Raw genomic sequence first — 27,907 nt, 5'->3', positions numbered from 1 at the left:
TTTCAACTCAGGATAACTAACATACAGTTTCACTTTTCAGACATTCATTTTGTTTCAGCTCAAGATAACTAACAGACAGTTTTACTTTTCAGACAGTCATTTTGTTTCAGCTCAGGATAACTAACATACAGTTTCACTTTTCAGACAGTCATTTTGTTTCAGCTCAAGATAACTAACAGACAGTTTTACTTTTCAGACAGTCATTTTGTTTCAGCTCAGGATAACTAACATACAGTTTCACTTTTCAGACAGTCATTTTGTTTGTATGACATTTGGGTTGTATGAACTATCAGAAATGTTGAATGCTGTCTGTTATTTGGTATAGAAGTTTTGAAGGATATGTGGTATTTTCTACAAGTTGCTCAGGCTTTCTTTCCACACTTACTGGTGTAGTTAGGAGCATTTACATTCATAGAGGATAACACAATAAAGTTTGACAACTAATTTCTAGTGTTCTAATGTTGTCCACTTACTGGTGCAGTTAGGAGCGGTGCCGGACCAGGTAGCAGTAGTACTTACTGGTGCAGTTAGGAGCGGTGCCGGACCAGGTGCCGTTGGCCAGACAGTGTCTGGTGGGCATGCCGGAGAGGAGGTATCCATCCATACAGGAGTAGACTACAGAGTGGGTGAAGGTCGTACCGTCGACCCGGAAAATACGGCCGTGAGCAGGGGACCCCGGGTTACCACAGTGCACCGCTGGAGTGAAGGAGAGACAGAGAGAGAGAGAGAGAGAGAGAGAGAGGGAGAGACAGAGTTAAGGGGGGTCAAGAACACTAATTGCTAAACACTAATTCTAATGTCTTTCTAAAACATAAAATGTGACTCATCCAACCCAGATGATTATTAATGTAATGTTCGGTAGTAGGAAACTAAGAGAGGATTCTGTTCTGTTTATCAGTGTTTCTCTCCTCCTAGCACTTCATTATATTTCATTACCAAAATGATTTTCCCTCTCAATCACTTTATTGTCTGGAAAATTGTCAAATGATTTCTGAGGCAGGCAGCTAGGCTGTAGGATGGAGCTGGTAGGAAGGAAGGAGAGGTTTCCCCCTCAATCACTTCCTGACATGACGAGGCCACTGAAGGGATTGAATGTGCTCTGAATATGTTATATAGTAGTGCACTACTTTTGACCAGAGCCCTATTGACTTATCAAATATGGTGCCATTGGGATGCAACTTATTCAGCACGTTCTGTGCTATGGACCCTGGTCAAAAGAAGTTCACTATATTGGGAAAGTGTGTCATTTAGGACAGACAATATGTTAAATCTGTGGTAAATATCCCCACTGTTTCAGTAAACTAGAAAGCACCGGGATGATATGCTCACATTGCTCCCGTTAAATACCAGTCAAGCTCTTGGATCAAAGCTGAAGCAGAAACAACACAGTTCAGTCAATGAGAGGATCCAGCCTGTCAGGATAGAGGATAGCTAACCATCTATAAATCAGTTCAGTCATTGAGAGGATCCAGCCTGTCAGGATAGAGGATAGCTAACCATCTATAAATCAGTTCAGCTGCAAGCCACATCAAGGCTAGAGTGGTGAGCGGGGAGTTCAGTAGCCTGTCATTAAAAAGGACATTTTGCATGTCTCAACTGCCACCGTATTCTCTATATAGTTAACTACTTTTGATGAAATGTAGTTCAAAGTGCATTAAACAGACAATAGGGTGCTATTTGAGACCCAGCCATGGACATTGTGTCTGTCAGGCTGAGGCTGGGAGAGTTAATAACCATCAAGGAGAAACGGAAGCCTGTCAGAGATTCTCTGCCATTTCCGGTCAAACCCTGAGGCAATTTATGCACTGCAGCAGAGAAGTGGCCTGTGATCCAATGTTTAAAATGTAATTAATCACGTCAGAAGTAGAAGTTGGCTTGAGGCTGAAAAATAAAGGGTTTTACCAGGATTCTGGAAGCAAAGAAATATTGTTCGGTTGGTTTTGAGCACTGTCTTTTTCTAAGGACAATGTGCTAGTGAAATATACTAATTTACAGCTAATTGCGTGTGTGCTCCTGTGTGTGCTCCTGTTGTGTGTGTGTGCTCCTGTTGTGTGTATGTGCTTCTGTGTGTGCTCCTGTGTGCTCCTGTTGTGTGTGTATGTGCTCCTGTGTGTGCTCCTGTTGTGTGTGTGTGCTCCTGTGTGTGCTCCTGTTGTGTGTCTGTGTGTGTGTGCTCCTGTGTGTGCTCCTGCATGTGCTCCTGTTGTATGTGTGTTTTCCTGTGTGTGCTCCTGTTGAGTGTGCGTGCTCCTGTGTGTGCTCCTGCATGTGCCGTTGTGCATGCATAATGTAAACCATTTACAGCTAATTGCATATTCATTGTGTGTGTGCTCCTGTGTGTGCTCCTGTTGTGTGTGTTTGCTCCTGTGTGTGATCCTGTGTGTGCTCCTGTTGTGTGTGTGTGCTCCTGTGTTTGCTCCTGTTGTGTGTGTGTGCTCCTGTGTGTGCTCCTGTTGTGTGTGCTTGCTCCTGTGTGTGCTCCTGTGTGTGCTCCTGTTGTGTTTGTGTGCTCCTGTTGTGTTTGTGTGCTCCTGTGTGTGCTCCTGTGTGTGCTCCTGCGTGTGCTCCTGCATGTGCCGTTGTGCATGCATACTGTAAACCATCCATTCAATCTCCATGTGCTTGCCTCTAAACATTTAGTATTCACATCACTGTCCTATCTACCACTAAGCCTCACGTTTGCAGAAGGGCTGTCTCCCAGACCAGGTTCCGTTGGGAAAGCAGATCCTCTCAGCTGAGCCGTATAGTGTGTGGCCCACAGTGCAGGTGAAGCGCACCTTACTACGCAGATGGAAGCTGCTGGCCTCTCTGCTTGCATGGACGGGTGTACCAGGGTCCCCGCAGCTTCCTTCAGAGTCTCCTACACAGGACATAGAGAGAGAGAATGAACCTGACCGCTCAGGCTGCATCCCAACTGGCACCCTATTCCCAGCTGACATGACGGACATGAGAACCCAGCCAGGTGTAGTTAACAGGTGAATTAGAGGATAGGTACGAACCCAGCCAGGTGTAGTTAACAGGTGAATCAGAGGATAGGTATGAACCCAGCCAGGTGTAGTTAACAGGTGAATCAGAGGATAGGTATGAACCCAGCCAGGTGTAGTTAACAGGTGAATCAGAGGATAGGTATGAACCCAGCCAGGTGTAGTTAACAGGTGAATCAGAGGATAGGTATGAACCCAGCCAGGTGTAGTTAACAGGTGAATCAGAGGATAGGTACGAACCCAGCCAGGTGTAGTTAACAGGTGAATCAGAGGATAGGTACGAACCCAGCCAGGTGTAGTTAACAGGTGAATCAGAGGATAGGTATGAACCCAGCCAGGTGTAGTTAACAGGTGAATCAGAGGATAGGTATGAACCGAGCCAGGTGTAGTTAACAGGTGAATCAGAGGAAAGGTATGCTGTGAGGGCTCTAGCTTTCACATTAACATGAGATAACACTGACTTTCCTAGGAAGCAGTAACAGATGCAGTGCTAGAGTGTTACTCTGGCTCGGTCCCAAATGGCACCCTATTCCCTACATAGTGCACTACTTGGCCAAAGGTTTAGGGAATAGGGTGCCATTTGGGACACATCCAACCTCAGTCGTTGCAAATGAATTAGTGGAGGCACTTTATGGTAGCTTAACTTTCCCCCCATTAAAAAGCTCCAGTAGGAAACTGGGACATGTTCCCTTGTGAAGCTGAGGATGAGGGGAAGAGAGGAGAGGAGGGGAGGGGAGGAGGAGAGTGACCGATCCCATCTTCTGAACATTTCATATTGTAATGAAGAACAAGTCAAGCAGAGCAGATCAGATCAGAGCGAGAAAGAAAGAGAGAGAGAGAGCGAGAGAGCGAGAGCGAGAGAGCGAGAGCGAGAGCGAGAGCGAGAGAGAGAGCGAGAGCGAGAGAGAGAGAGAGAGAGAGAGAGAGGCCAGGGACCAGGAGTCGTGAAGGTCGCATTCCGGGGGGTGAAAGATAAAGTGGATGTCCTCCGGCTGAAGCAACATCTGAAGAGCAGCCAAAAATTCAAGAGGGTGTTCATCAGATCGGCCAAGTCCCACAAAGATCGAATCATCCAACTCCACTTCAGAACAGTCCTACGAGAGATCCCGGCTGGGAGAGATTTCTATATTTCGGGGAATGGGAGGATGAGGAAGCGACTCCACTATTGACTTGGATGGTTATTCTTGGTTTGGACACAACCGAAACGTTCACATAAGAGCCCATAAAGCTTCAGGTGGCGTTGGACTTTTTTTGTTAGGAACAAATGATTTGAACAATATAGAGTGAACATTGATTTGAACACTGTGTCGCAATATTCTTTCGTTATATATTTTCTCTTGTTATTTACCACCGGATGGTTCTACAAGGGGACGGGTCTCAGGTCTCTATACACTGATCCTATGTATACGGTATGTATACAGTGGGGAGAACAAGTATTTGATACACTGCCGATTTTGCAGGTTTTCCTACTGACAAAGCATGTAGAGGTCTGTAATTTTTATCATAGGTACACTTCAACTGTGAGAGACGGAATCTAAAACAAAAATCCAGAAAATCACATTGTATGATTTTTAAGTAATTAATTTGCATTTTATTGCATGACATAAGTATTTGATACATCAGAAAAGCAGAACTTAATATTTGGTACAGAAACCTTTGTTTGCAATTACAGAGATCATACGTTTCCTGTAGGTCTTGACCAGGTTTGCACACACTGCAGCAGGGATTTTGGCCCACTCCTCCATACAGACCTTCTCCAGATCCTTCAGGTTTCGGGGCTGTCGCTGGGCAAGATCGACTTTCAGCTCCCTCCAAAGATTTTCTATTGGGTTCAGGTCTGGAGACTGGCTAGGCCACTCCAGGACCTTGAGATGCTTCTTACGGAGCCACTCCTTAGTTGCCCTGGCTGTGTGTTTCGGGTCGTTGTCATGCTGGAAGACCCAGCCACGACCCATCTTCAATGCTCTTACTGAGGGAAGGAGGTTGTTGGCCAAGATCTCGCGATACATGGCCCCATCCATCCTCCCCTCAATACGGTGCAGTCGTCCTGTCCCCTTTGCAGAAAAGCATCCCCAAATAATGATGTTTCCACCTCCATGCTTCACGGTTGGGATGGTGTTCTTGGGGTTGTACTCATCCTTCTTCTTCCTCCAAACACGGCGAGTGGAGTTTAGACCAAAAAGCTCAATTTTTGTCTCATCAGACCACATGACCTTCTCCCATTCCTCCTCTGGATCATCCAGATGGTCATTGGCAAACTTCAGACGGGCCTGGACATGTGCTGGCTTGAGCATGGGGACCTTGCGTGCGCTGCAGGATTTTAATCCATGACGGCGTAGTGTGTTACTAATGGTTTTCTTTGAGACTGTGGTCCCAGCTCTCTTCAGGTCATTGACCAGGTCCTGCAGTGTAGTTCTGGGCTGATCCTTCACCTTCCTCATGATCATTGATGCCCCGCGAGGTGAGATCTTGCATGGAGCCCCAGACCGAGGGTGATTGACCGTCATCTTGAACTTCTTCCATTTTCTAATAATTGCGCCAACAGTTGTTGCCTTCTCACCAAGCTGCTTGCCTATTGTCCTGTAGCCCATCCCAGCCTTGTGCAGGTCTACAATTTTATCCCTGATGTCCTTACACAGCTCTCTGGTCTTGGCCATTGTGGAGAGGTTGGAGTATGTTTGATTGAGTGTGTGGACAGGTGTCTTTTATACAGGTAACGAGTTCAAACAGGTGCAGTCTGGATTTTTGTTTTAGATTCCGTCTCTCACAGTTGAAGTGTACCTATGATAAAAATTACAGACCTCTACATGCTTTGTAAGTAGGAAAACCTGCAAAATCGGCAGTGTATCAAATACTTGTTTTCCCCACTGTATGTGGACAGTCTTGTTGCCGATCTGAAAGATTGTATAATTTACGCTCATGGTGTGGTATTTTGGTATTTGGTATTTTATTAGGATCCCCATTAGCTCTTGCAAAAGCAGCAGCTACTCTTCCTGGGGTCCACACAAAACATGAAGCATGACATAATACAGAACATTAATAGACAAGAACAGTTCAAGGACAGAACTACATACATTTAAAAAAAAGGCACACGTAGTCTACATATCAATACATACACACAAACTATCTAGGTCAAACAGGGGAGAGGCATTGTGCCGTGAGGTGTTGCTTTATCTGTTTTTTGAAACCAGGTTTGCTGTTTATTTGAGCAATATGAGATCGAACGGAGTTCCATGCAAAAATGTCTCTATATAATACAGTACGCTCTCTTGAATTTGTTCTGGATTTGAGGACTGTGAAAAGACCCCTGGTGGCATGTCTGGTGGGGTAAGTGTGTGTGTCAGAGCTGTGTATAAGTTTACTATGCAAATAATTTGGGATTTTCAACATAATAATGTTTCTTATAAAGTTGCTATAGACAGGTGGAAAGAGGCATGGGGCAACGTTCATTGAATTCTTAAAGGATTCCAAGTGCTGCATTCTGAATGGTAGACTACCACCACAAAACTCTCTCATCAATATCACCAAAGGGAAAAGCAGTCGTCCACTATATTGTAACACCCCATGACTGTCTCAAGACATGTGTTGAGTTGAATGTGATTACTTCAACTGAGCTGAGTGTATTGGCCTGATTGGAGACCGTAGTAGACTTCCTGATCATTCATTGTTGTCTATTATGAAATGCATGGTGGGAAACTATACTGGGGAGGAAGGCAATGTAGGCTTATATAAATCAAGTGCAAATCAGACCAAAAGAAGGCCCAGAAACCTACCTGACCATTGTCTTTCATCTGACATGTGCTGTACTGTTCTTACGGACCTTATTGATAACCTGGAAGCTTGCCAGAAAACACCAAATAATATTGATCAGCGGTATGGCCGGTTCTGTCATGTACTACATGAGGCAATGGAAAAGTCTTTACCTGTTAAATCAGTTCCATACAAGCCTAAGAGACCTCAACTAATTGGTCAACTGTATTGGATAAAATAGTTAAGTCATTTCTGGTCTGTAATGAGATGTTCCTGAAATGTAAAGGCCAATCAATGAGAAGAGGTTCAACGTGGAACTGACAGCAGTTAAGCAACATCACATCTTATTCAAATCGGTTCATATACACCCCGAGAAAGAATATGACACTTTTTAAAACATTTTCTGACAAGTGAGCACTTAGATATGGTCATTTTCACGTTTTCATAAATTCATAGAATATTTGGGAATTACGTATAGTAAGGCATTCTATAGCAATATAGAGTTTGGACAATTAATAGACACTGCAGTAAATAAAACCTGATAAAAACATTATCTTGTCCAGGACCGGAGTCTATGCAGACCGGTGCACCATAGCCAATCAGAGCTTCAGTAGGCCTTTATGCAAACAAGCCATTTGCCACACAGGCCTGCCATCATTGACTTTGAACTGGACTGTGTGTTTACAGGCAGTTGGAACAGTGCAACTTTAGATCATTAGAACACATTCGCCAAAAGCCACAAAATACACCAGATTGGATTTCTGCAAATATGTCAATATCACGGGAGTCCTCTTACATTTGGCAACTTTACAGTCATATTGATCAAACAACCATGAAAAGGTAGGATCTGGAGGAAGTTAGGAAGGCTGTTGAAAAAGCAGAAACTAGAAGAAAAAAAACTAGAGAAGCTACATAATATAGATGAATAGAGTCCTAAAAGTCCTGAAGTCTCCTAGGTTACTGCAGACTCTATTTAGTCTTTTTCAAATGTGTTTTAAAAATGGTATCATCCCTTCAACTTGGTACAGATCCATAATTAAACCAATCCCAAAGTCAGCAAAGAATGATCCAGGGTCCTTTAAATTACATATCAGCCTTATTAGCAGTCTACAGTTATACTCTGGGATCTTAAACAACAGGTTCATTTATACTCTGGGATCTTAAACAACAGGTTCATTTATACTCTGGGATCTTAAACAATAGGTTCATTTATACTCTGGGATCTTAAACAACAGGTTCAGTTATACTCTGGGATCTTAAACAACAGGTTCATTTTTACTCTGGGATCTTAAACAACAGGTTCATTTATACTCTGGGATCTTAAACAACAGGTTCAGTTATACTCTGGGATCTTAAACAACACGTTCAATTATACTCTGGGATCTTAAACAACACGTTCAGTTATACAAATATATAGAGCTCCAGTCTCCTGTGGACAGGTAAATGAACTGAAGACTGGATGGTTTCCTATATAGAGCTCCAGTCTCCTGTGGACAGGTAAATGAACTGAAGACTGGATGGTTTCCTATATACAGCTCCAGTCTCCCGTGGACAGGTTAATGAACTGAAGACTGGATGGTTTCCTATTTAGAGCTCCAGTCTCCTGTGGACAGGTAAATGAACTGAAGACTGGATGGTTTCCTATATACAGCTCCAGTCTCCCGTGGACAGGTTAATGAACTGAAGACTGGATGGTTTCCTATTTAGAGCAAAGCTGTCATCAAGGCAAAGGGTGGCTATTTGAAGAATCTCAAATATAAAATACGTTTTGATTTGTTTAACACTTTTTTGGTTACTACATCATTTCACATGTGTTATTTCATAGTTTTGATGTCTTCACTATTATTCTAAAACCCTTGAATGAGTAGGTGTTCTAAAACTTTTGACCGGTAGTGTATACTGTTTGATAAAATGTTGCAAAGAAAACAGAAACTATTCTGGACTAGAGATAAAGAAAAACTTGAATGGTTATTTTGGAAATAAGTATTCCTGGTTGCAAATGTAATCTCCAAAGCTTGGAAGATGCGATTAGATCAGTTAATTGAAAGGTTCTGGTTTTGTTTTCTCAGTAGTTTTTCACTGCCGTATGAAAGCCATCACACTGCACACTGCCCTATCCCATCTGGACAGGAGGAATACCTATGTAAGAATGCTGTTCATTGACTATAGCTCAGCATTCAACACCATAGTACCCTCCAAGCTCATCATTAAGCTCAAGGCCCTGGGTCTGAACCCCGCCCTGTGCAGCTGGGTCCTGGACATCCTGACGGGCCGCCCCCCAGGTGGTCCACATCGACGGGACAACAGTGGAGAAGGTGGAAAGCTTCAAGTTCCTTGGCGTACACATCACTGACAAACTGAAATGGTCCACCCACACAGACAGTGTGCTGAAGAAGGTGCAACAGAGCCTCTTCAACCTCAGGAGATTGAAGAAATTTGGCTTGGCACCTAAAACCCTCACAAACTTTTACAGATGCACAATTGAGAGCATCCTGTTGGGCTGTATCACCGCCTGGTAAGGCAACTGCACCGCCCGCAACCACAGGGCTCTCCAGAGGGTGGTGCGGTCTGCAGAACGCATTACCGGGGGCAAACTACCCACCCTCCAAGACACCTACAGCACCCGATGTCACAGGAAGGCCAAAAAGATCATCAAGGACATCAACCACCCGAGCCACTGCCTGTTCACCCCGCTATCATCCAGAAGGCGTGGTCAGTACAGGTACATCAAAGCTGGGACCAAGAGAATGAAAAACAGCTTCTATCTCAAGGCCATCAGACTGTTAAATAGCCATCACTAGCACATTAGAGGCTGCTGCTGCCTATTGAAATCACTGGCCACTTTAAGAAATGGAACACTAGCCACTTTAATAATGTTTACATATCTTGCACTACTCATCTCATATGTATTTACTGTATTCTATTCTATAATATACTACTGTATCTTAGTCCATGCCGCTCTGTCATTGCTTGTCCATATATGTATATATTCTTACATTTCATTCCTTACTTAGATTTGTGTGTATTGGGTATATGTTGTGAAATTGTTAGATATTACTTGTTAGATATTACTGCACTGTCGGAGCTAGAAGCACAAGCATTTCACTACACCCGCTATAACATCTGCTAAAACACGTGTATGTGACAAATACAATTTGATTAGATTTGATGTTTATATATATATATATATGTATGTGTGCATATATAGACATAATTATGTTATTTTGCTACAGCAAATACACTGTCTTATAAGCCCATGTGGGCTGGATATCCTGAAGATGCATGACTATACTAATAAAGAACTCAATCACATCATGTAAACACGGGAGTCAGAACTGTAGCATGACTTTTGCAGTTGTCCAAATCTATTCTGTTATAGACAGATTTTCCCAGATCAGTCTGTAATTAAAGCACACGAAAGTTCACATGTTCAGGAAGTAATTTCTACTAAATGTCCTGGCTGACAGTCTCCACCTCCAGGCGTTTAAATGTCCTGGCTGACAGTATCCACATCCAGGCGTTTAAATGTCCTGGCTTACAGTATCCACATCCAGGCGTTTAAAAGTCCTGGCTGACAGTCTCCACATCCAGGCGTTTAAATATCCTGGCTGACAGTCTCCACATCCAGGCGTTTAAATGTCCTGGCTGACAGTCTCCACATCCAGGCGTTTAAATGTCCTGGCTGACAGTCTCCACATCCAGGCTTTTGTGGTAAAGATACTAAAGTGTTCGAGTTAATACTTTAAAAACTCAGACCACGTTCCAAAAGGCACCCTATTCCCTATGGGCCCTGGTCAAAAGTAGTACACTACATAGAGAATAGTTTGGGACGCAGCCTCAAGTTCTGAGGCTGAGAATTTAAATAGCATGATCAACTGTGAAACCACTCTGCTTTCCTCTCTCTGCTTACACACACCGACCTGTATTTTTGGGTCAGTGAATTAAACAGAGTATACACTTCTTTCACAGGCAGTAAAGATGTTTTAGGAGAGATTTGAGATTGAATTTAAACGGTCAGGAACACTTAACGGCGATGGACTGGATGAACAGTGGTGGGATTTAGGGAGGAAGGTAGGAGCCTTGCTGAAACATCAAACTAAATATCCCTGGTGGTGGGGAGGGATGGATGGAAACTTGGAAAGCAAGCAACCGATTCAAATCTAGGAAGTACAGAGCAGAGAGGTAAGTGAGGTCTTGGATTTGGGAACAAACCACATTATAATAATGATTTGGGATGCATATGGGAACAAACCATATTATAATAATGATTTGGGATGCATATGGGAACAAACCACATTATAATAATGATTTGGGATGCATATGGGAACAAACCATATTAAAATAATGATTTGGGATGCATATGGGAACAAACCATATTATAATAATGATTTGGGATGCATATGGGAACAAACCACATTATAATAATGATTTGGGATGCGTATGGGAACAAACCACATTATAATAATGCACTACTACACAACAAAACTTCAGGAGGTCAATTTCCTGACTTCATCTGAGCAGTGCTACTGAACTCTGTGTCTGTGGCCTCTTTACCTGAACAGTGAGGTATGGGTCCTTGCCTGAACAGTGAGGTATGGGTCCATACCTGAACAGTGAGGTATGGGTCCTTGCCTGAACAGTAAGGTATGGGTCCTTACCTGAACAGTAAGGTATGGGTCCTTACCTGAATAGTGAGGTATGGGTCCTTGCCTGAACAGTGAGGTATGGGTCCTTGCCTGAACAGTGAGGTATGGGGCCGCTCCAGTGTCCATTGAGTTGACAGGTGATTGATGACTCTCCAATCAGCTCTCTGTCCCCTGAACAGGAGTACTGCACCAGGGAGCCAAACGAAAACTTTTCCCCAACCATGGTACCGTAGGGAGGAGAGCCAGGGTTCCCACAGTCCTCTTCTATAACACACAGTAACATTCCCCATAGCCAACAGTTAGCTACTTATGGCTCATTAACATTGCATGTGTCCCAAATGGCACCCTATTCCCTATATAGTGTACTACTTTTGACCAGAACCCTATGGCCCCTGGTCAAATGTAGTGTACTATATAGGGAATGGGGTGCCATTTGGGAGGCAGGCATCATTAACACTACACTCTTAGAAAAAAGGGTTTCAAAAGGGTTCTTTGGCTAACCCCATAGAATAACACTTTTTGGTTCCAGGTAGAACTATTTTGGGTTCCATGTAGAACCCTCTGTGGAAAGGGTTCTAAATGGAACCCAATAGGGTTCTACCTTTTTCTAAGAGTGCATAGGTCAGTATAGTCATTACAGTCAGCATTTATTAGGTAATTAGCATTTAGACAGACATTGGTTACAAACATTTGTGACCTATACAAATCAAGTTCACTAAGGATAAAACACATGGTTAGAACAACAGGTAGATCATGGAGAAATGCTAGGATGAATGTCACTTACAGCAAAAGCTAAGCACTATTGCACAATAAATGTGAACTGTGCATCAACCCTAGGTGAGCATAAGCTTCCTTTTTCTCTCTGGCCTACTCCTGCACCTCAGTAGTTGTGGGTGTGTGGTACAAATGTAGGATCTTAATTTGACCTGTATTGTGGCAGCAAAATAATCCTGCAGCAACAGGATTTGAATGTGTAGTCCATAATGTTGATTGATCGGGGTTTAGGCTATTAGCTGGTCAAAATGAGGCTACATGAAAAGTGGAATACTGTTAATATAACTGTGTGATAGTGCAGGTTTTCAGTGAATTTCTATAAATCACGACGCGCATCTGCATTTCATCAGCAACAAAACAGCGATCAAATTAAGATCCTACATCTGTAGCTCGAACAAGTTCTGAAGAGAAAACAGACGTACCAAGACATTCAGGTAGAGGTTTGTCCCAGTGGCCAATAGGTTGACAGGTCAGTGCAGAGGAACCAAACAGGTAGTATCCAGGGTTACAGTTGTAGAACACCACACTGCCCAACGTGAAGTTACCATGCTCTATCTTACTCTCTCTGATAGAGTTAGCCGGGATGCCTGGGTCTGTGCAGTTCACCACTGGATGGAAATAAAACACATAGAATTATTATCACTATATCATGTTAATAAAATGATTTCAATAACAACAATTGTCAAAACTATTGTATCACTAACAACTGTTGTCAACCATGTCAATATTTTCCCTAGCCTGGTTCCAGATCTGTTTGTACTGTCTTGAAAGCACAAACAGATCTGGAACCAGGCTACAATTTCCCTAATTAACGTATATATTTTCCTATCAACCATCATCATACCATAGCTCTAATTGTTCCCTCTGGGAAGCTCATACTTTTTTGTATATTCCATCTGGCTGAACTATTCATTATAAAGCGCTACCTGTGTTATCTGTCAAGTGTTGTCTTTGTTCAATTGCCAGTTAATAATAGAATCGCTGAAATGACACAATCACAGCCTGCTCCTGTTTATACTATGACTAGCTATCAGAACTTGACGTACCCATGCTATATTAAGTATTTTAAATACTAATGATGCTTAAAATGACTCATTTATTTTCCACAGATAGGCTATAGGTGTCAGATGTCTGTGCTTTGCTGTTTCTGTAGCCAAGAAATGCTTTGAAAGGCTGGTCATGGTTCACATCAACACCATCATCCCAGACACACTGGACCCACTCCAATTCGCATACCGTCCCAACAGATCCACAGATGATGCAATCTCTATTGCACTCCACACTGTCCTTTCCCACCTGGACAAAAGGAACACCTACGTGAGAATGCTGTTCATTGACTACAGCTCAGCATTCAACACCATAGTGCCCTCCAAGCTCATCATTAAGCTAAGGTTCTTTGGATTGAACACCTCCCTCTGCAGCTGGATCGACATGTTGGACTTCCTGACGGGCCACCCCGAGGTGGTGAGGGTAGGTAACATCACCTCCACCACGCTGACCATTAACACGGGGGCCCCACAGGGGTGTGTGCTTAGTCCCCTTCTGTACTCTCTGTTCACCCATGACTGCGTGGCCACGCATGACTCCAACACCATCATTAAGTTTGCCGACGACGGTAGTAGGCCAGATCACCGACGACGATGAGACAGCCTATAGGGAGGAGGTCAGAGACCTGGCAGTGTGGTGCCAGGACATCAGCCTCTCCCTCAACGTTAGCAAGACAAAGGAGCTGATTGTGGACTACAGGAAAAGGAGGGCTGAGCACGCCCCCGTTCACATCGACGGGGCTGTAGTGGAACATGTCGAGAGCTTCAAGTTCCTTGGTGTCCACATCACTAAGAACCTATCATGGTCCAAACACATCAGCACAGTCATGAAGAGGGCCTCTTCCCCATTGGGAGGCTGAAAAGACTTGGCATGGGTCCTCAGATCCTCAAAAAGTTATACAGCTGTACCAACGAGAGCATCCTGACTGGTTGCATCACCGCTTGGTATGGCAACTGCTCGGCATCCGACCACAAGGCACTACAGAAGGTAGTGTGTACGGCCCAGTACATCACTGGGGCCAAGCTTCCTGCCATCCAGGACCTCTATACCAGGTGGTGACAGAGGAAGGCCCTAAAAAAACTATTTGCATTGACCCCCTTATTTTGTTATTATTTATTCTTATTTTTTGCACTGACTCTCTTCCACCGGCTCGATGTACACTCAGTGGACTTTAACCACACACTCACACATACTACAATGATAATCCAACACACACACACATGGACACGCAGACAAAACACACACACACACACACAGACAGACACACATTCACACTCTTCACATACGCTGCTACTACTCTGTTTATTATCTATCCCCTTTGCCTAGTCACTTTTACCACTAGCTACATGTACATCTTACCTCAACTACCTCGTACCCCTGCACAGTGACTCTGTACCAGTACTGCTTGTATATAGCCTCATTATTGTTATTTTATAGTGTTACTATTTTTCCTTTAGTTTATTTAGCAAGTTTCTTACTTACTTACTCTGTATTGTTGGTTAAGGGCTTGTAAGTAAGCATTTCACAGTAAGGTCTACACCTGTTGTATTCGGCGCATGTGACAAATAACATTTGATTTGAGTGTGTGTGTGTACGTACATTTTTACATTTGACATTTTAGTCATTTAGCAGACGCTCTTATCCAGAGCGACTTACAGTTAGTGAATGCATACATTTTCATACATAGGCAATTTCACTGGAACACTGATGGGGACACTGAATGTGGCCGTTGTTCCATAAAAATGTAAACGCGTACGTGCGTGTGCGTTTGTGCATGTATGTGTGCATGCCAGTGCGTGATGCTGTGCCTGTGTGTGTGCGCGGGCGTGTGTGTGAGCGGGCATGAGTGAGTGCATGCCTCCATACGTGCGTGTGTGTGTGTGTGTACGTTGGAGTGTGTGTGTGTGTGTACGTTGGAGTGTGTGTGTGTGCCTACTGCCTGCTACCCACCTCTGCATGTAGGTGGCTGTTGACTCCACTGGCGGCTCGCCTGGCACTGGGCTCTGGCTGCTCCCTCCAGTATGTAGCCTTTGTTACAGAAGAAGCTGACCACATCGTTGTAGTTGAATCCATCCCCTGTAGTTCTTCCATAGATGGGACTGCCTGGATGGCCACATGTGATGGCTACACACATAGAAATGCAATTACTGGAATTACTAGAACGCGTTTACATTTTTATGGACCGACGGCCACATTGAGTATGCCCATCAGTTTTCTTGTGAAATTGCCTCGGTCTAGGCATGGTCTTCAAATCTTCTTCAAGACAGTTCCACTGCTTTTTAATTCTGCCCCTCTAATAGAATACTGATTTAGATCTGGGACACCAGATGGGTGCAATTAATATTCAGTTAGAAAAGAAAAACAGCAGTACTCCGGACATCGTAGGGTAAGAATTGAATACCCCTGGTTTAAGGGGTTCACCATTCTAGTCATTCTATTTCTATGGATATAACAACATCTACAGATACAGACCAGTAGGGTAGATATAACAACATCTACAGATACAGACCAGTAGGGTAGATATAACAACATCTACAGATACAGACCAGTAGGGTAGATATAACAACATCTACAGATACAGACCAGTAGGGTAGATATAACAACATCTACAGATACAGACCAGTAGGGTAGATATAACAACATCTACAGATACAGACCAGTAGGGTAGATATAACAACATCTACAGATACAGACCAGTAGGGTAGATATAACAACATCTGCAGATACAGACCAGTAGGGTAGAGGTGAACACTTACAGACACACAGCGGCAGCTGTCCGGACCAGAGGTGGTCTTGCTGGCAGATGCGTACTGAGGATCCTATGAGTCTGAAGCCAGGGTTACACTGGTACACCACGGTGTCTCTGTAGCCAAAGTTCTCCCCTATCACCTGGCCGTTCACAATCTTCTCCGGGATACCACAGTGACCAGCTGGAGGGAGGTGTGGGGGTGGGAGGCAATCAGTCAATCAAATGTATTTAGCATATACACGCTTTTACAACAATATTTGCTGCAAAGTTAAACACATGGGGCAAATCTGAAATGTCATCCTATTTCTTATGCTGTCTACTCTGGTCAAAGGTAGTGCATTGTACAGGGGATAGGAAGTGACTTCAGACGCAGTCATGTACTGTTAGCCATCCAAGAAAGGAGGAAGAGAGCAGTCTATATATCCTCTATATATCCTCTATATATCCTCTATATGTTCTCTATATATCCTCTATATATCCTCTATATATACTCTATATATACTCTATATATCCTCTCTATATATTCTATATAGCCTCTATATATCATCTATATGTCACGATCGTCTAAGGAAGCGGACCAAGGCGCAGCGTGTTTCGCGAACATGTTGACTTTATTTAATTAAAGCAACCACGAAAACAACAACATAAATGACGATAGTGAAGTCCACAGTGACAATGACTGACTAGGAACAAAAACCCACCAACACAAGGTGAACACAGGCAGTTTAAATATGGCTCCCAATCAGAGATAACGAGCCGACAGCTGACACTCGTTACCTCCGATTGGGAGTCATTGACCAAACCCAGACAACACAACCAAAACACAACAAAACGAACACACCCTGGCTCAACATACAAAGTCCCGGAGCCAGAGCGTGACAGTACCCCCCCCTAAAGGCGCGGACTCCGACCGCGCCTACACCCCAAAATAGGGGAGGGCTGGGTGGGTGTTGCTCCTCGGAGGCGGCTCCGGCTCCGGGCTTGACCACCACCCCTCTTCAATCCCCCCGTAGTGCCCCCAGTCCGATCTGACCCAGCTTGCTGGATCAGGACCTCCGACGCGCACCCCTGGCTTGGCGCGTGAGGTAGGAATGGACCAGAACTGGCAGACGATACGCACCCTTTGCCTGGTGCGTGGAGCCGGAACAGGCCTCACCAGGCTGAAGACTCGCATCCCTGGCTTGGTGCGAGTAGCAGGAATGGGCTGGATCAGACTGACGGCTCGCACCCTTGGCTTGGTGCGAGTAGCAGGGACGAGCTGAACCAGGCTGACGACTCGCACCCTTGGCTTGGTGCGAGTAGCAGGAACGGGCTGGACCAGGCCGACGACTCGTACCCCTGGCTTGGTGCGAGTAGCAGGAACGGGCTGGACCAGGCTGACGACTCGCACCCTTGGCTTGGTGCGAGTGGCAGGAACAGGCCGGACCGGGCTGGCGACGCGCACCGTAGGTTTGGTGCGAGTGGCAGGAACAGGCCGGGTCGGGCTGGCGACGCGCACTGTAGACTTGGTGCGGGTGGCAGGAACAGGCCGGACCGGGCTGGCGACGCGCACCGTAGGTTTGGTGCGAGTGGCAGGAACAGGCCGGACCGGGCTGGCGACGCGCACCGTATGTTTGGTGCGAGTGGCAGGAACAGGCCGGGTCGGGCTGGCGACGCGCACCGTAGACTTGGTGCGGGTGGCAGGAACAGGCCGGACCGGGCTGGCGACGCGCACCGTAGGTTTGGTGCGAGTGGCAGGAACAGGCCGGACCGGGCTGGCGACGCGCACCGTAGGTTTGGTGCGAGTGGCAGGAACAGGCCGGGTCGGGCTGGCGACGCGCACCGTACACTTGGTGCGGGTGGCAGGAACAGGCCGGGCTGGGCTGGCGACGCACATCTTAGGCTTCGTACGTGGAGCAGGAACAGGCCGGGCTGGGCTGGCGACGCACACCGTAGGCTTTGTGCGTTGAGCAGGAACAGGCCGGGCTGGGCTGGCGACGTTCACCGTAGGCTTAGTACGTGGAGCAGGAACCGGCCGGGCTGGACTGGCCACGCACACCGTAGGCTTCGTACGTGGAGCAGGAACAGGCCGGGTCGGGCTGGCCACGCACACCGTAGGCTTCGTACGTGGAGCAGGAACAGGCCGGGTCGGGCTGGCGACGCGCACCGTAGGCTTGATGCGAGAAGCAGGAACAGGCCGGGCTGGGCTGGCGACGTACACCGTAGGCTTAGTACGTGGAGCAGGAACCGGCCGGGCTGGACTGGCGACGCACACCGTGGGCTTGGTGCGTGGAGTAGGAACAGGCCGGTCCGTACTGGGAACACACACCACTGGCCTTAACCGGGGATCAGGAACGGGCCGGACCGGACTGGTAACACACCTCAGTCTCTTACGCCGTGCCTCAACTATTTCCCTCCCTCTACTCGCCAATGGCTCCCGTAATCCGGTAGCCTTCTCTCCACGTCTCCCTGTGGCAGCCTCCTGCTGCCCAGCCGCCCAAGCCATATGCCCCCCCAAAAAAACTTTTTGGGGTTGCCTCTCGTCCTTCCGACGATGGCCCTGCTGACGCCGTTGCTCCTCTCTCGCCAGGGCCTTGATCCTCCCCCAAGGTCCCTTGCCCCCGAGCATGTCCTCCCAGGACCACGATTTGCCCACCTGGGCCATCGCCAGCCTCTCGATCTCCTTACCAGGCGCCTCCTCCCATGTCCAGTCTCTTTGCTCCTGGACACGCTGCTTGGTCCTTTTGTGGTGGGTTTTTCTGTCACGATCGTCTAAGGAAGCGGACCAAGGCGCAGCGTGTTTCGCGAACATGTTGACTTTATTTAATTAAAGCAACCACGAAAACAACAACATAAATGACGATAGTGAAGTCCACAGTGACAATGACTGACTAGGAACAAAAACCCACCAACACAAGGTGAACACAGGCAGTTTAAATATGGCTCCCAATCAGAGATAACGAGCCGACAGCTGACACTCGTTACCTCCGATTGGGAGTCATTGACCAAACCCAGACAACACAACCAAAACACAACAAAACGAACACACCCTGGCTCAACATACAAAGTCCCGGAGCCAGAGCGTGACACTATATATCCTCTATATATCCTCTATATATTCTCTATATAACTATATATCCTCTATATATATCTCTATATATCCTCTATATATCCTCTATATGTTCTCTATATATCCTCAATGTACTCTATATATACTCTCTATATATCCTCTATATGTTCTCTATATATCCTCTATATATCCTCTATATGTCCTCTCTATATACTCTCTATATCCTCTATATATACTCTCTATATATTATATACATCCTCTATATATCCTCTATATATTCTCTATATACTTTATATATCCTCTATATATTCTCTATATACCCTCTATATACCCTCTATATATCCCCTCTATAGCCTCTATATAGCCTCTATATATCCTCTATATACTCTATATATCTCCCGAGTGGCGCAGTGGTCTAGGGCACTGCATTGCATTTTACAAAAATTAAAAATGTAAAATGTCTAGCTGTGCCACTAGAGATCCTGGTTCGAATCCAGGCTCTGTCGTAGCTGGCCGTGACCGGGAGACCCATGGGGCGGCGCACAATTGGCCCAGCGTCATCCAGGGTAGGGGAGGGAATGGCCGGCAGGGATGTAGCTCAGTTGGTAGAGCATGGCGTTTGCAACGCCAGGGTTGTGGGTTCGATTCCCACGGGGGGCCAGTATGAAAAATAAAACAAATAATGTACGCACTCACTAACTGTAAGTCGCTCTGCTAAATGACTAAAATGTAAATGTAATATACAGTGCGGGAAAAAAGTATTTGATCCCCTGCTGATTTTGTACGTTTTATAGACATGATCAGTCTATAATTTTAATGGTAGGTTTATTTAAACAGTGAGAGACAGAATAACAACAAAAATATCCAGAAAAACGCATGTCAAAAATGTTATTTACATTTACATTTACGTCATTTAGCAGACGCTCTTATCCAGAGCGACTTACAAAATGGTACATTCACCTTATAGCCTGTGCGATCACCACTATACAATGTATTTTTTTTTATTATTAATTTTATTTTTTATATTATTATTTTATTTATTTATTTATTTATTTTATTTTTTTTTGGGGGGGGGGGGTAGAAGGATTACTTTATCCTCTCCCAGGTATTCCTTAAAGAGGTTGGGTTTCAAATGTCTCCGGAAGGTGGTGAGTGACTCCGCTGTCCTGGCGTCGTGAGGGAGCTTGTTCCACCATTGGGGTGCCAGAGCAGCGAACAGTTTTGACTGGGCTGAGCGGGAACTATGCTTCCGCAGAGGAAGGGGAGCCAGCAGGCCAGAGATGGATGAACGCAATGCCCTCGTTTGGGTGTAGGGACTGATCAGAGCCTGAAGGTACGGAGGTGCCGTTCCCCTCACAGCTCCATAGGCAAGCACCATGGTCTTGTAACAGATGCGAGCTTCAACTGGAAGCCAGTGGAGTGTGCGGAGGAGCGGGGTGACGTGAGAGAACTTGGGAAGGTTGAACACCAGACGGGCTGCGGCATTCTGGATGAGTTGTAGGGGTTTAATGGCACAGGCAGGGAGCCCAGCCAACAGCGAGTTGCAGTAATCCAGACGGGAGATGACAAGTGCCTGGATTAGGACCTGTGCCGCTTCCTGTGTAAGGCAGGGTCGTACTCTCCGAATGTTGTAGAGCATGAACCTACAGGATCGGGTCACCGCCTTGATGTTAGCGGAGAGCGACAGGGTGTTATCAATTGATTTGCATTTTAATGAGGGAAATAAGTATTTGATCCCTCTGCAAAACATGACTTAGTACTTGGTGGCAAAACCCTTGTTGGCAATCACAGAGGTCAGACGTTTCTTGTAGTTGGCCACCAGGTTTGCACACATCTCAGGAGGGATTTTGTCCCACTCCTCTTTGCAGATCTTCTCCAAGTCATTAAGGTTTCGAGGCTGACGTTTGGCAACTCGAACCTTCAGCTCCCTCCACAGATTTTCTATGGAATTAAGGTCTGGAGACTGGCTAGGCCACTCCAGGACCTTAATATGTTTCTTCTTGAGCCACTCCTTTGTTGCCTTGGCCGTGTGTTTTGGGTCACTGTCATGCTGGAATACCCATCCACGACCCATTTTCAATGCCCTGGCTGAGGGAAGGAGGTTCTCACCCAAGATTTGACGGTACATGGCCCCGTCCATCGTCCCTTTGATGCGGTGAAGTTGTCCTATCCCCTTAGCAGAAAAAACCCCCCAAAGCATAATGTTTCCACCTCCATGTTTGACGGTGGGGATGGTGTTCTTGGGGTCATAGGCAGCATTCCTCCTCCTCCAAACACGGCGAGTTGAGTTGATGCCAAAGAGCTCGATTTTGGTCTCATCTAACCACAACACTTTCACCCAGTTCTCCTCTGAATCATTCAGATGTTTATTGGCAAACTTCAAACGGCCCTGTATATGTGCTTTCTTGAGCAGGGGGACCTTGCGGGCGCTGCAGGATTTCAGTCCTTCACGGTGTAGTGTGTTACCAATTGTTTTCTTGGTGACTATGGTCCCAGCTGCCTTGAGATCATTGACAAGATCCTCCCGTGTAGTTCTGGGCTGATTCCTCACCGTTCTCATGATCATTGCAACTCCACCAGGTGAAATCTTGCATGGAGCCCCAGGCCGAGGGAGATTGACAGTTATTTTGTGTTTCTTCCATTTGCGAATAATCGCACCAACTGTTGTCACCTTCTCACCAAGCTGCTTGGCGATGGTCTTGTAGCCCATTCCAGCCTTGTGTAGGTCTACAATATTGTCCCTGACATCCTTGGAGAGCTCTTTGGTCTTGGCCATGGTGGAGAGTTTGGAATCTGATTGATTGATTGCTTCTGTGGACAGGTGTCTTTTATACAGGTAACAAGATGAGATTAGGAGCACTCCCTTTAAGAGTGTGCTCCTAATCTCAGCTCGTTACCTGTATAAAAGACACCTGGGAGCCAGAAATCTTTCTGATTGAGAGGGGGTCAAATACTTATTTCCCTCATTAAAATGCAAATCAATTTATAACATTTTTTAAATGCATTTTTCTGGATTTTGTTGTTGTTATTCTGTCTCTCACTGTTCAAATAAACCTACCATTAAAATTATAGACTGATCATTTCTTTGTCAGTGGGCAAACGTACAAAATCAGCAGGGGATCAAATACTTTTTCCCCTCACTGTATTCTCTATATATCCTCTATATGTTCTCTATATATGTTCTCTATATATCCTCTATAAATTCCCATATATTCTCTATATGTTCTCTCCTCTATACAGTTGAAGTCGGAAGTTTATATACACTTAGGTTGGAGTCATTAAAACCACTCCACAAATGTCTTGTTAACAAACTATAGTTTTGGCAAGTCAGTTAGGACATCTACTTTGTGCATGACACAAGTAATTTTTCCAACAATAGTTTACAGACAGATTATTTCACAATTCCAGTGGGTCAGAAGTTTACATACACTAAGTTGACTGTGCCTTTAAACAGCTTGGAAAATTCCAGAAAATGATGTCATGGCTTTAGAAGCTTCTGATAGGCTAATTGACATTATTTGAGTCAATTGGAGGTGTACATGTGGATGTATTTCAAGGCCTACCTTCAAACTCAGTGCCTCTTTGCATGACATCATGGGAAAATCAAAAGAAATCAGCCAAGACCTCAGAAAGAAATTGTAGACCTCCACAAGTCTGGTTCATCCTTGGGAGCAATTTCCAAACGCCTGAAGGTACCACGTTCATCTGTACAAACAATAGTACGCAAGTATAAACACCATGGGACCACGCAGCCGTCATACCGCTCAGGAAGGAGATGCGTTCTGTCTCCTAGAGATGAGCTCAGCTGGTAGAGCACGGCGCTTGTAACGCCAAGGTAGTGGGTTCGATCCCCGGGACCACCCATACACAAAGAAAATGTATGCACGCATGACTGTAAGTCGCTTTGGATAAAAGCGTCTGCTAAATGGCATATCATTATTATTATTATAATGTACTTTGGTGCGAAAAGTGCAAATCAATCCCAGAACAACAGCAAAGGACCTTGTGAAGATGCTGGATACAGACTGCACATGGGGACAAAGATTGTACTTTTTGGAGAAATGTCCTCTGGTCTGATGAAACAAAAATAGAACTGTTTGGCCATAATGACCATCCTTATGTTTGGAGGAAAAAGGGGGGGCTTGCAAGCCGAAGAAAACCATCCCAACCGTGAAGCACGGGGGTGGCAACATCATGCTGTGGGAGTGCTTTGCTGCAGGAGGGACTAGTGCATTTCACAAAATAGGTGGCATCATGAGGAAGGAAAATGATGTGGATATATTGAAGCAACATCTCAAGGCATCAGTCAGGAAGTTAAAGCTTGGTCACAAATGGGTCTTCCAAATGGACAATGACGCCAAGCATACTTCCAAGTTGTGGCAAAATGGCTTAAGGACAACAAAGTCAAAGTATTGGAGTGGCCATCACAAAGCCCTGACCTCAACCTTATAGAAAACTTGTGGGCAGAACTGAAAAAGCGTGTGCGAGCAAGGAGGCCTACAAACCTGACTCATTTACACCAGCTCTGTCAGGAGGAATGGGCCAAAATTCACCCAACTTATTGTGGGAAGCTTGTGGAAGGCTACCCGAAACGTTTGACCCAAGTTAAACAATTTAAAGGCAATGTTACCAAATACTAATTGAGTGTATGTAAACTTCTGACCCACTGGGAATGTGATGAAATAAATATAAGCTGAAATAAATCACTCTCTAAAATTATTCTGACATTTCACATTCTTAAAATAAAGTGGTGATTCTAACTGACCTAAGACAGTGAATTTTTACTAGGATTAAATGTCAGGAATTGTGAAAAACTGAGTTTAAATGTATTTGGCTAAGGTATATGTAAACTTCAGACTTCAACTGTATGTCCTCTATATACCCTCTACATATCCTCTATATATTCTCTATATATCCTCTATATATTCTCTATATATCCTCTATATATACTCTATATCCTCTATATACCCTCTATATATTCCCTATATATCCTCTGTATATACTCTATATATATCCTCTATATATCCTCGATATGTACTCTATATAGCCTCTATATATCCTCTATATATTCTCTATATTTTCTCTATATATCCTCTATATATTTTCTATACATTCTCTATATATTCTCCATACACTGAGTATACAAAACATTAAGAACACCTGCTCATTCCATGACAGACTGACCAGGTGAAAGCTATGATCCCTCATTGAAGTCACTTGTTAAATCCACTTCAATCAGTGTAGTGGAAGTGGAGGTTAAAGAAGGATTTTTAAGCCTTGAGACAATTGAGAAATGTGTGCCATTCAGAGGGTCAATGGGCAAGACAAAATATTTAAGTGCCTTTGAACGGGGTATGGTAGTAGGTGCCAGGCGCACCGGTTTGAGTATGTCAAGAACTGCAACACTGCCGAGTTTTCACGCCTAGCAGTTTCCCGTGTGTATCAAGAATGGTCCACCACCCAAAGGACATCCAGCCAACTTGACACAACTGTGGGAAGCATTGGAGTCAACATCCCTGTGGAACGCTTTCGACACCTTGTAGAGTCCATGACCCGTCAAATTGAGGCTGTTCTGAGGGCAAAAGGTGGGGGGGGGTTGCAACTCAAGATTAGGAAGGTGTTCTTAATGTTTTGTACAGTCAGTGTATTTTCTCAATATTTCTCAATATATTAAGTACAGTCTGGTACCCTCATACAGTATAATCACATTACCTCGAGCTACAATAAATCTGCCTTAGTAGAAACTCACTGAGCCTTCCTGACTCTTAACTCTTAAATGGAGGAAATAGAGAGCGAATTAATGCAACTCAGATTTCCCTCCTCATAGCATTTCCCTCCCACATTACAGAAACACTCCAGAGATGTATTAACACGCTTTTAAACTAGAGAGCAGCAGATACTGTTTCTCAGATATGCTAGCTTGGTTCTCCAGCAACGAAGATACAGAGAGATTAATAGACTCTGTCATAGAGTCCTAAAAGATCCAGAGAGTCATCTCCGTAGAAGAGTCTGTAGCCAGTGCATTGAGCTGCTCTATTGGCTGGTGCCAGCACCAACATTTCATACACCATATGTGTCTGTGTGGGATCTGATCCCACTACCACTATAAATGTGTCCTATCTATCTCTCTCCAACTCTCTTTCAAGCCTGTCTATCCCAGTAAATAAATAGGAAAGGAGGGAAGGAGAATAGGAGTAGCCTGGTCCCAGTTATGTCTGTGTTATCACGACAAGGAGTGGCATGATGGCACAAACAGACTGGTAACCAGGCTAGAGTGGGAGTCCCTACCCAGGCATTGAGCCTCTATGCCGCTCCACAGTCCTGACAGCATGCACTCCCTCACGGTGGATCCCACCAGGATGTATCCAGGGTTGCAGCTGAAGATGGCAAAGCCTCCAAAGGTAGTCTGAGTTCCAATCTTTCTCCCATTTGGAGGAGTGGGCAGCTCTCCACAGGAAATGACTGCAATAAGAAAGAGACAGACAGGGGAGACCAGAGAGAGAGAGAGAGAGAGAGAGAGAAATAGAGAGAGAGAGAGAGAGAGAGAGAGACGGGGAGAGAGACGGGGGAGAGCAGAGAGAGAGCGAGAGACAGACAGACAGACAGACGGGGGAGAGGAGAGAGAGAGAGAGAGACAGACGGAGAGAGAAGAGAGAGACAGACGGGGGAGAGCAGAGAGAAAGAGAGACAGACGGGGGAGAGCAGAGAGAGACAGATGGGGGAGAGCAGAGAGAGAGAGAGAGAGAGACGGGGGAGAGCAGAGAGAGAGAGACAGACGGGGGAGAGCAGAGAGAGAGAGACAGACGGGGGAGAGCAGAGAGAGAGAGACAGACGGGGGAGAGCAGAGAGAGACAGAGGGGGGAGAGCAGAGAGAGAGAGACAGACGGGGGAGAGCAGAGAGAGTGAAACAGACGGGGGAGAGCAGAGAGAGAGAGATAGACGGGGGAGAGCAGAGAGAGAGAGAGAGAGAGAGAGAGAGATACACAGGGGAGAACAGAGAGAGAGAGAGACAGGCAGGGGAGAACAGAGAGAGAAAAAGAGACAGACAGGGGAGAAAAGAGAGAGAGAGAGAGACAGACAGGGGAGAACAGAGAGAGAGAGAGAGAGACGGGGGAAAGTGGAGAGAGACAGACAGGGGAGAACAGACAGAGAGAGAGAGAGAGAAAGAGAGGCGGGGAGAGCAGAGAGAGAGAGAGAGAGAGAGAGACAGATGGGGGAGAGCAGAGAGAGAGAGAGACACAGTGGAGAGCAGAGAGAGAGAGATACAGTGGAGAGCAGAGAGAGAGAGACAGACGGGGGAGAGCAGAGAGAGAGAGACAGACGGGGGAGAGCAGAGAGAGAGAGAAAGACGGGGGAGAGCAGAGAGAGAGAGACAGACGGGGGAAAGCAGAGAGAGAGAGACAGACGGGGGAGAGCAGAGAGAGAGAGACAGACGGGGGATAGCAGAGAGAGAGAGACAGACGGGGGAGAGCAGAGAGAGCGAGACAGACGGGGGAGAGCAGAGAAAGCGAGACAGACAGGGGAGAGCAGAGAGAGAGAGGCAGACGGGGGAGAGCAGAGAGATAGAGAGATCGAGAGAGAGAGATACACAGGGGAGAACAGAGAGAGAGACAGGCAGGGGAGAACAGAGAGAGAAAAAGAGACAGACAGGGGAGAAAAGAGAGCGAGAGAGACAGACAGGGGAGAACAGAGAGAGAGAGAGAGAGAGATGGGAGAAAGTGGAGAGAGACAGACAGGGGAGAACAGAGAGAGAGAGAGAGAGAGAGAGAGAGAGAGAGAGAGAGGGGCGGGGGAGAGCAGAGAGAGAGAGAGACAGATGGGGGAGAGCAGAGAGAGAGAGAGACACAGTGGAGAGCAGAGAGAGAGAGACAGACGGGGGAGAGCAGAGAGAGAGAGACAGACGGGGAATAGCAGAGAGAGAGAGACAGACGGGGGAGAGCAGAGAGAGCGAGACAGACGGGGGAGAGCAGAGAAAGCGAGACAGACAGGGGAGAGCAGAGAGAGAGAGGCAGACGGGGGAGAGCAGAGAGATAGAGAGAGCGAGAGAGAGAGATACACAGGGGAGAACAGAGAGAGAGACAGGCAGGGGAGAACAGAGAGAGAAAAAGAGACAGACAGGGGAGAAAAGAGAGCGAGAGAGACAGACAGGGGAGAACAGAGAGAGAGAGAGAGAGAGATGGGAGAAAGTGGAGAGAGACAGACAGGGGAGAACAGAGAGAGAGAGAGAGAGAGAGAGAGAGAGAGAGAGAGAGAGAGAGAGAGAGAGAGAGAGAGAGAGAGAGAGGGGCGGGGGAGAGCAGAGAGAGAGAGAGACAGATGGGGGAGAGCAGAGAGAGAGAGAGACACAGTGGAGAGCAGAGAGAGAGAGACAGACGGGGGAGAGCAGAGAGAGAGAGACAGACGGGGGAGAGCAGAGAGAGACAGACGGGGGAGAGCAGAGAGAGAGAGACAGACGGGGAGAGCAGAGAGAGCGAGACAGACGGGGGAGAGCAGAGAGAGAGAGAGAGAGAGATACACAGGGGAGAACAGAGAGAGAGACAGGCAGGGGAGAACAGAGAGAGAAAAAGAGACAGACAGGGGAGAAAAGAGAGAGAGAGACAGACAGGGGAGAACAGAGAGAGAGAGACAGATGGGGGAGAGCAGAGAGAGAGAGACAGATGGGGGAAAGTGGAGAGAGACAGACAGGGGAGAACAGAGAGAGAGAGACAGGCAGGGGAGAACAGAGAGAGAAAAAGAGACAGACAGGGGAGAACAGAGAGAGAGAGAGACAGACAGGGAGAACAGAGAGAGAGAGAGAGAGAGAGAGAGAGAGAGAGAGAGAGAGAGAGAGAGAGAGAGAGAGAGAGAGAGGAGAGAGAGGCAGGGGAGAGCAGAGAGAGAGAGAGACAGATGGGGGAGAGCAGAGAGA

The 27,907-nt window shown here is 45.9% G+C and overlaps 1 protein-coding gene across 1 annotated transcript in view; it reads right to left on the bottom strand.

Annotated features, from left to right (window-relative positions):
- Window positions 1–27,907, bottom strand: part of LOC311126986 (CUB and sushi domain-containing protein 3-like) — a gene marked incomplete at both ends in the record, with an annotated part of 648,334 nt that overhangs the window by 166,684 nt on the left and 453,743 nt on the right. The window contains 7 exons of the mRNA XM_084158716.1: window positions 520–696; window positions 2,678–2,860; window positions 11,471–11,644; window positions 12,577–12,762; window positions 15,152–15,325; window positions 15,958–16,131; window positions 25,288–25,461. Of these exons, the coding sequence (XP_084014842.1) occupies window positions 520–696; window positions 2,678–2,860; window positions 11,471–11,644; window positions 12,577–12,762; window positions 15,152–15,325; window positions 15,958–16,131; window positions 25,288–25,461 (1,242 nt within the window). The remainder of the gene's footprint in view (window positions 1–519; window positions 697–2,677; window positions 2,861–11,470; window positions 11,645–12,576; window positions 12,763–15,151; window positions 15,326–15,957; window positions 16,132–25,287; window positions 25,462–27,907) is intronic.

The sequence above is a fragment of the Coregonus lavaretus genome, assembly GCF_964263955.1.
Source record: "Coregonus lavaretus genome assembly, chromosome: 3".
In the NCBI taxonomy this organism is placed as follows: Eukaryota; Metazoa; Chordata; class Actinopteri; order Salmoniformes; family Salmonidae; genus Coregonus; species Coregonus lavaretus.
This window is presented reverse-complemented; position numbering and strand designations above follow the sequence as displayed.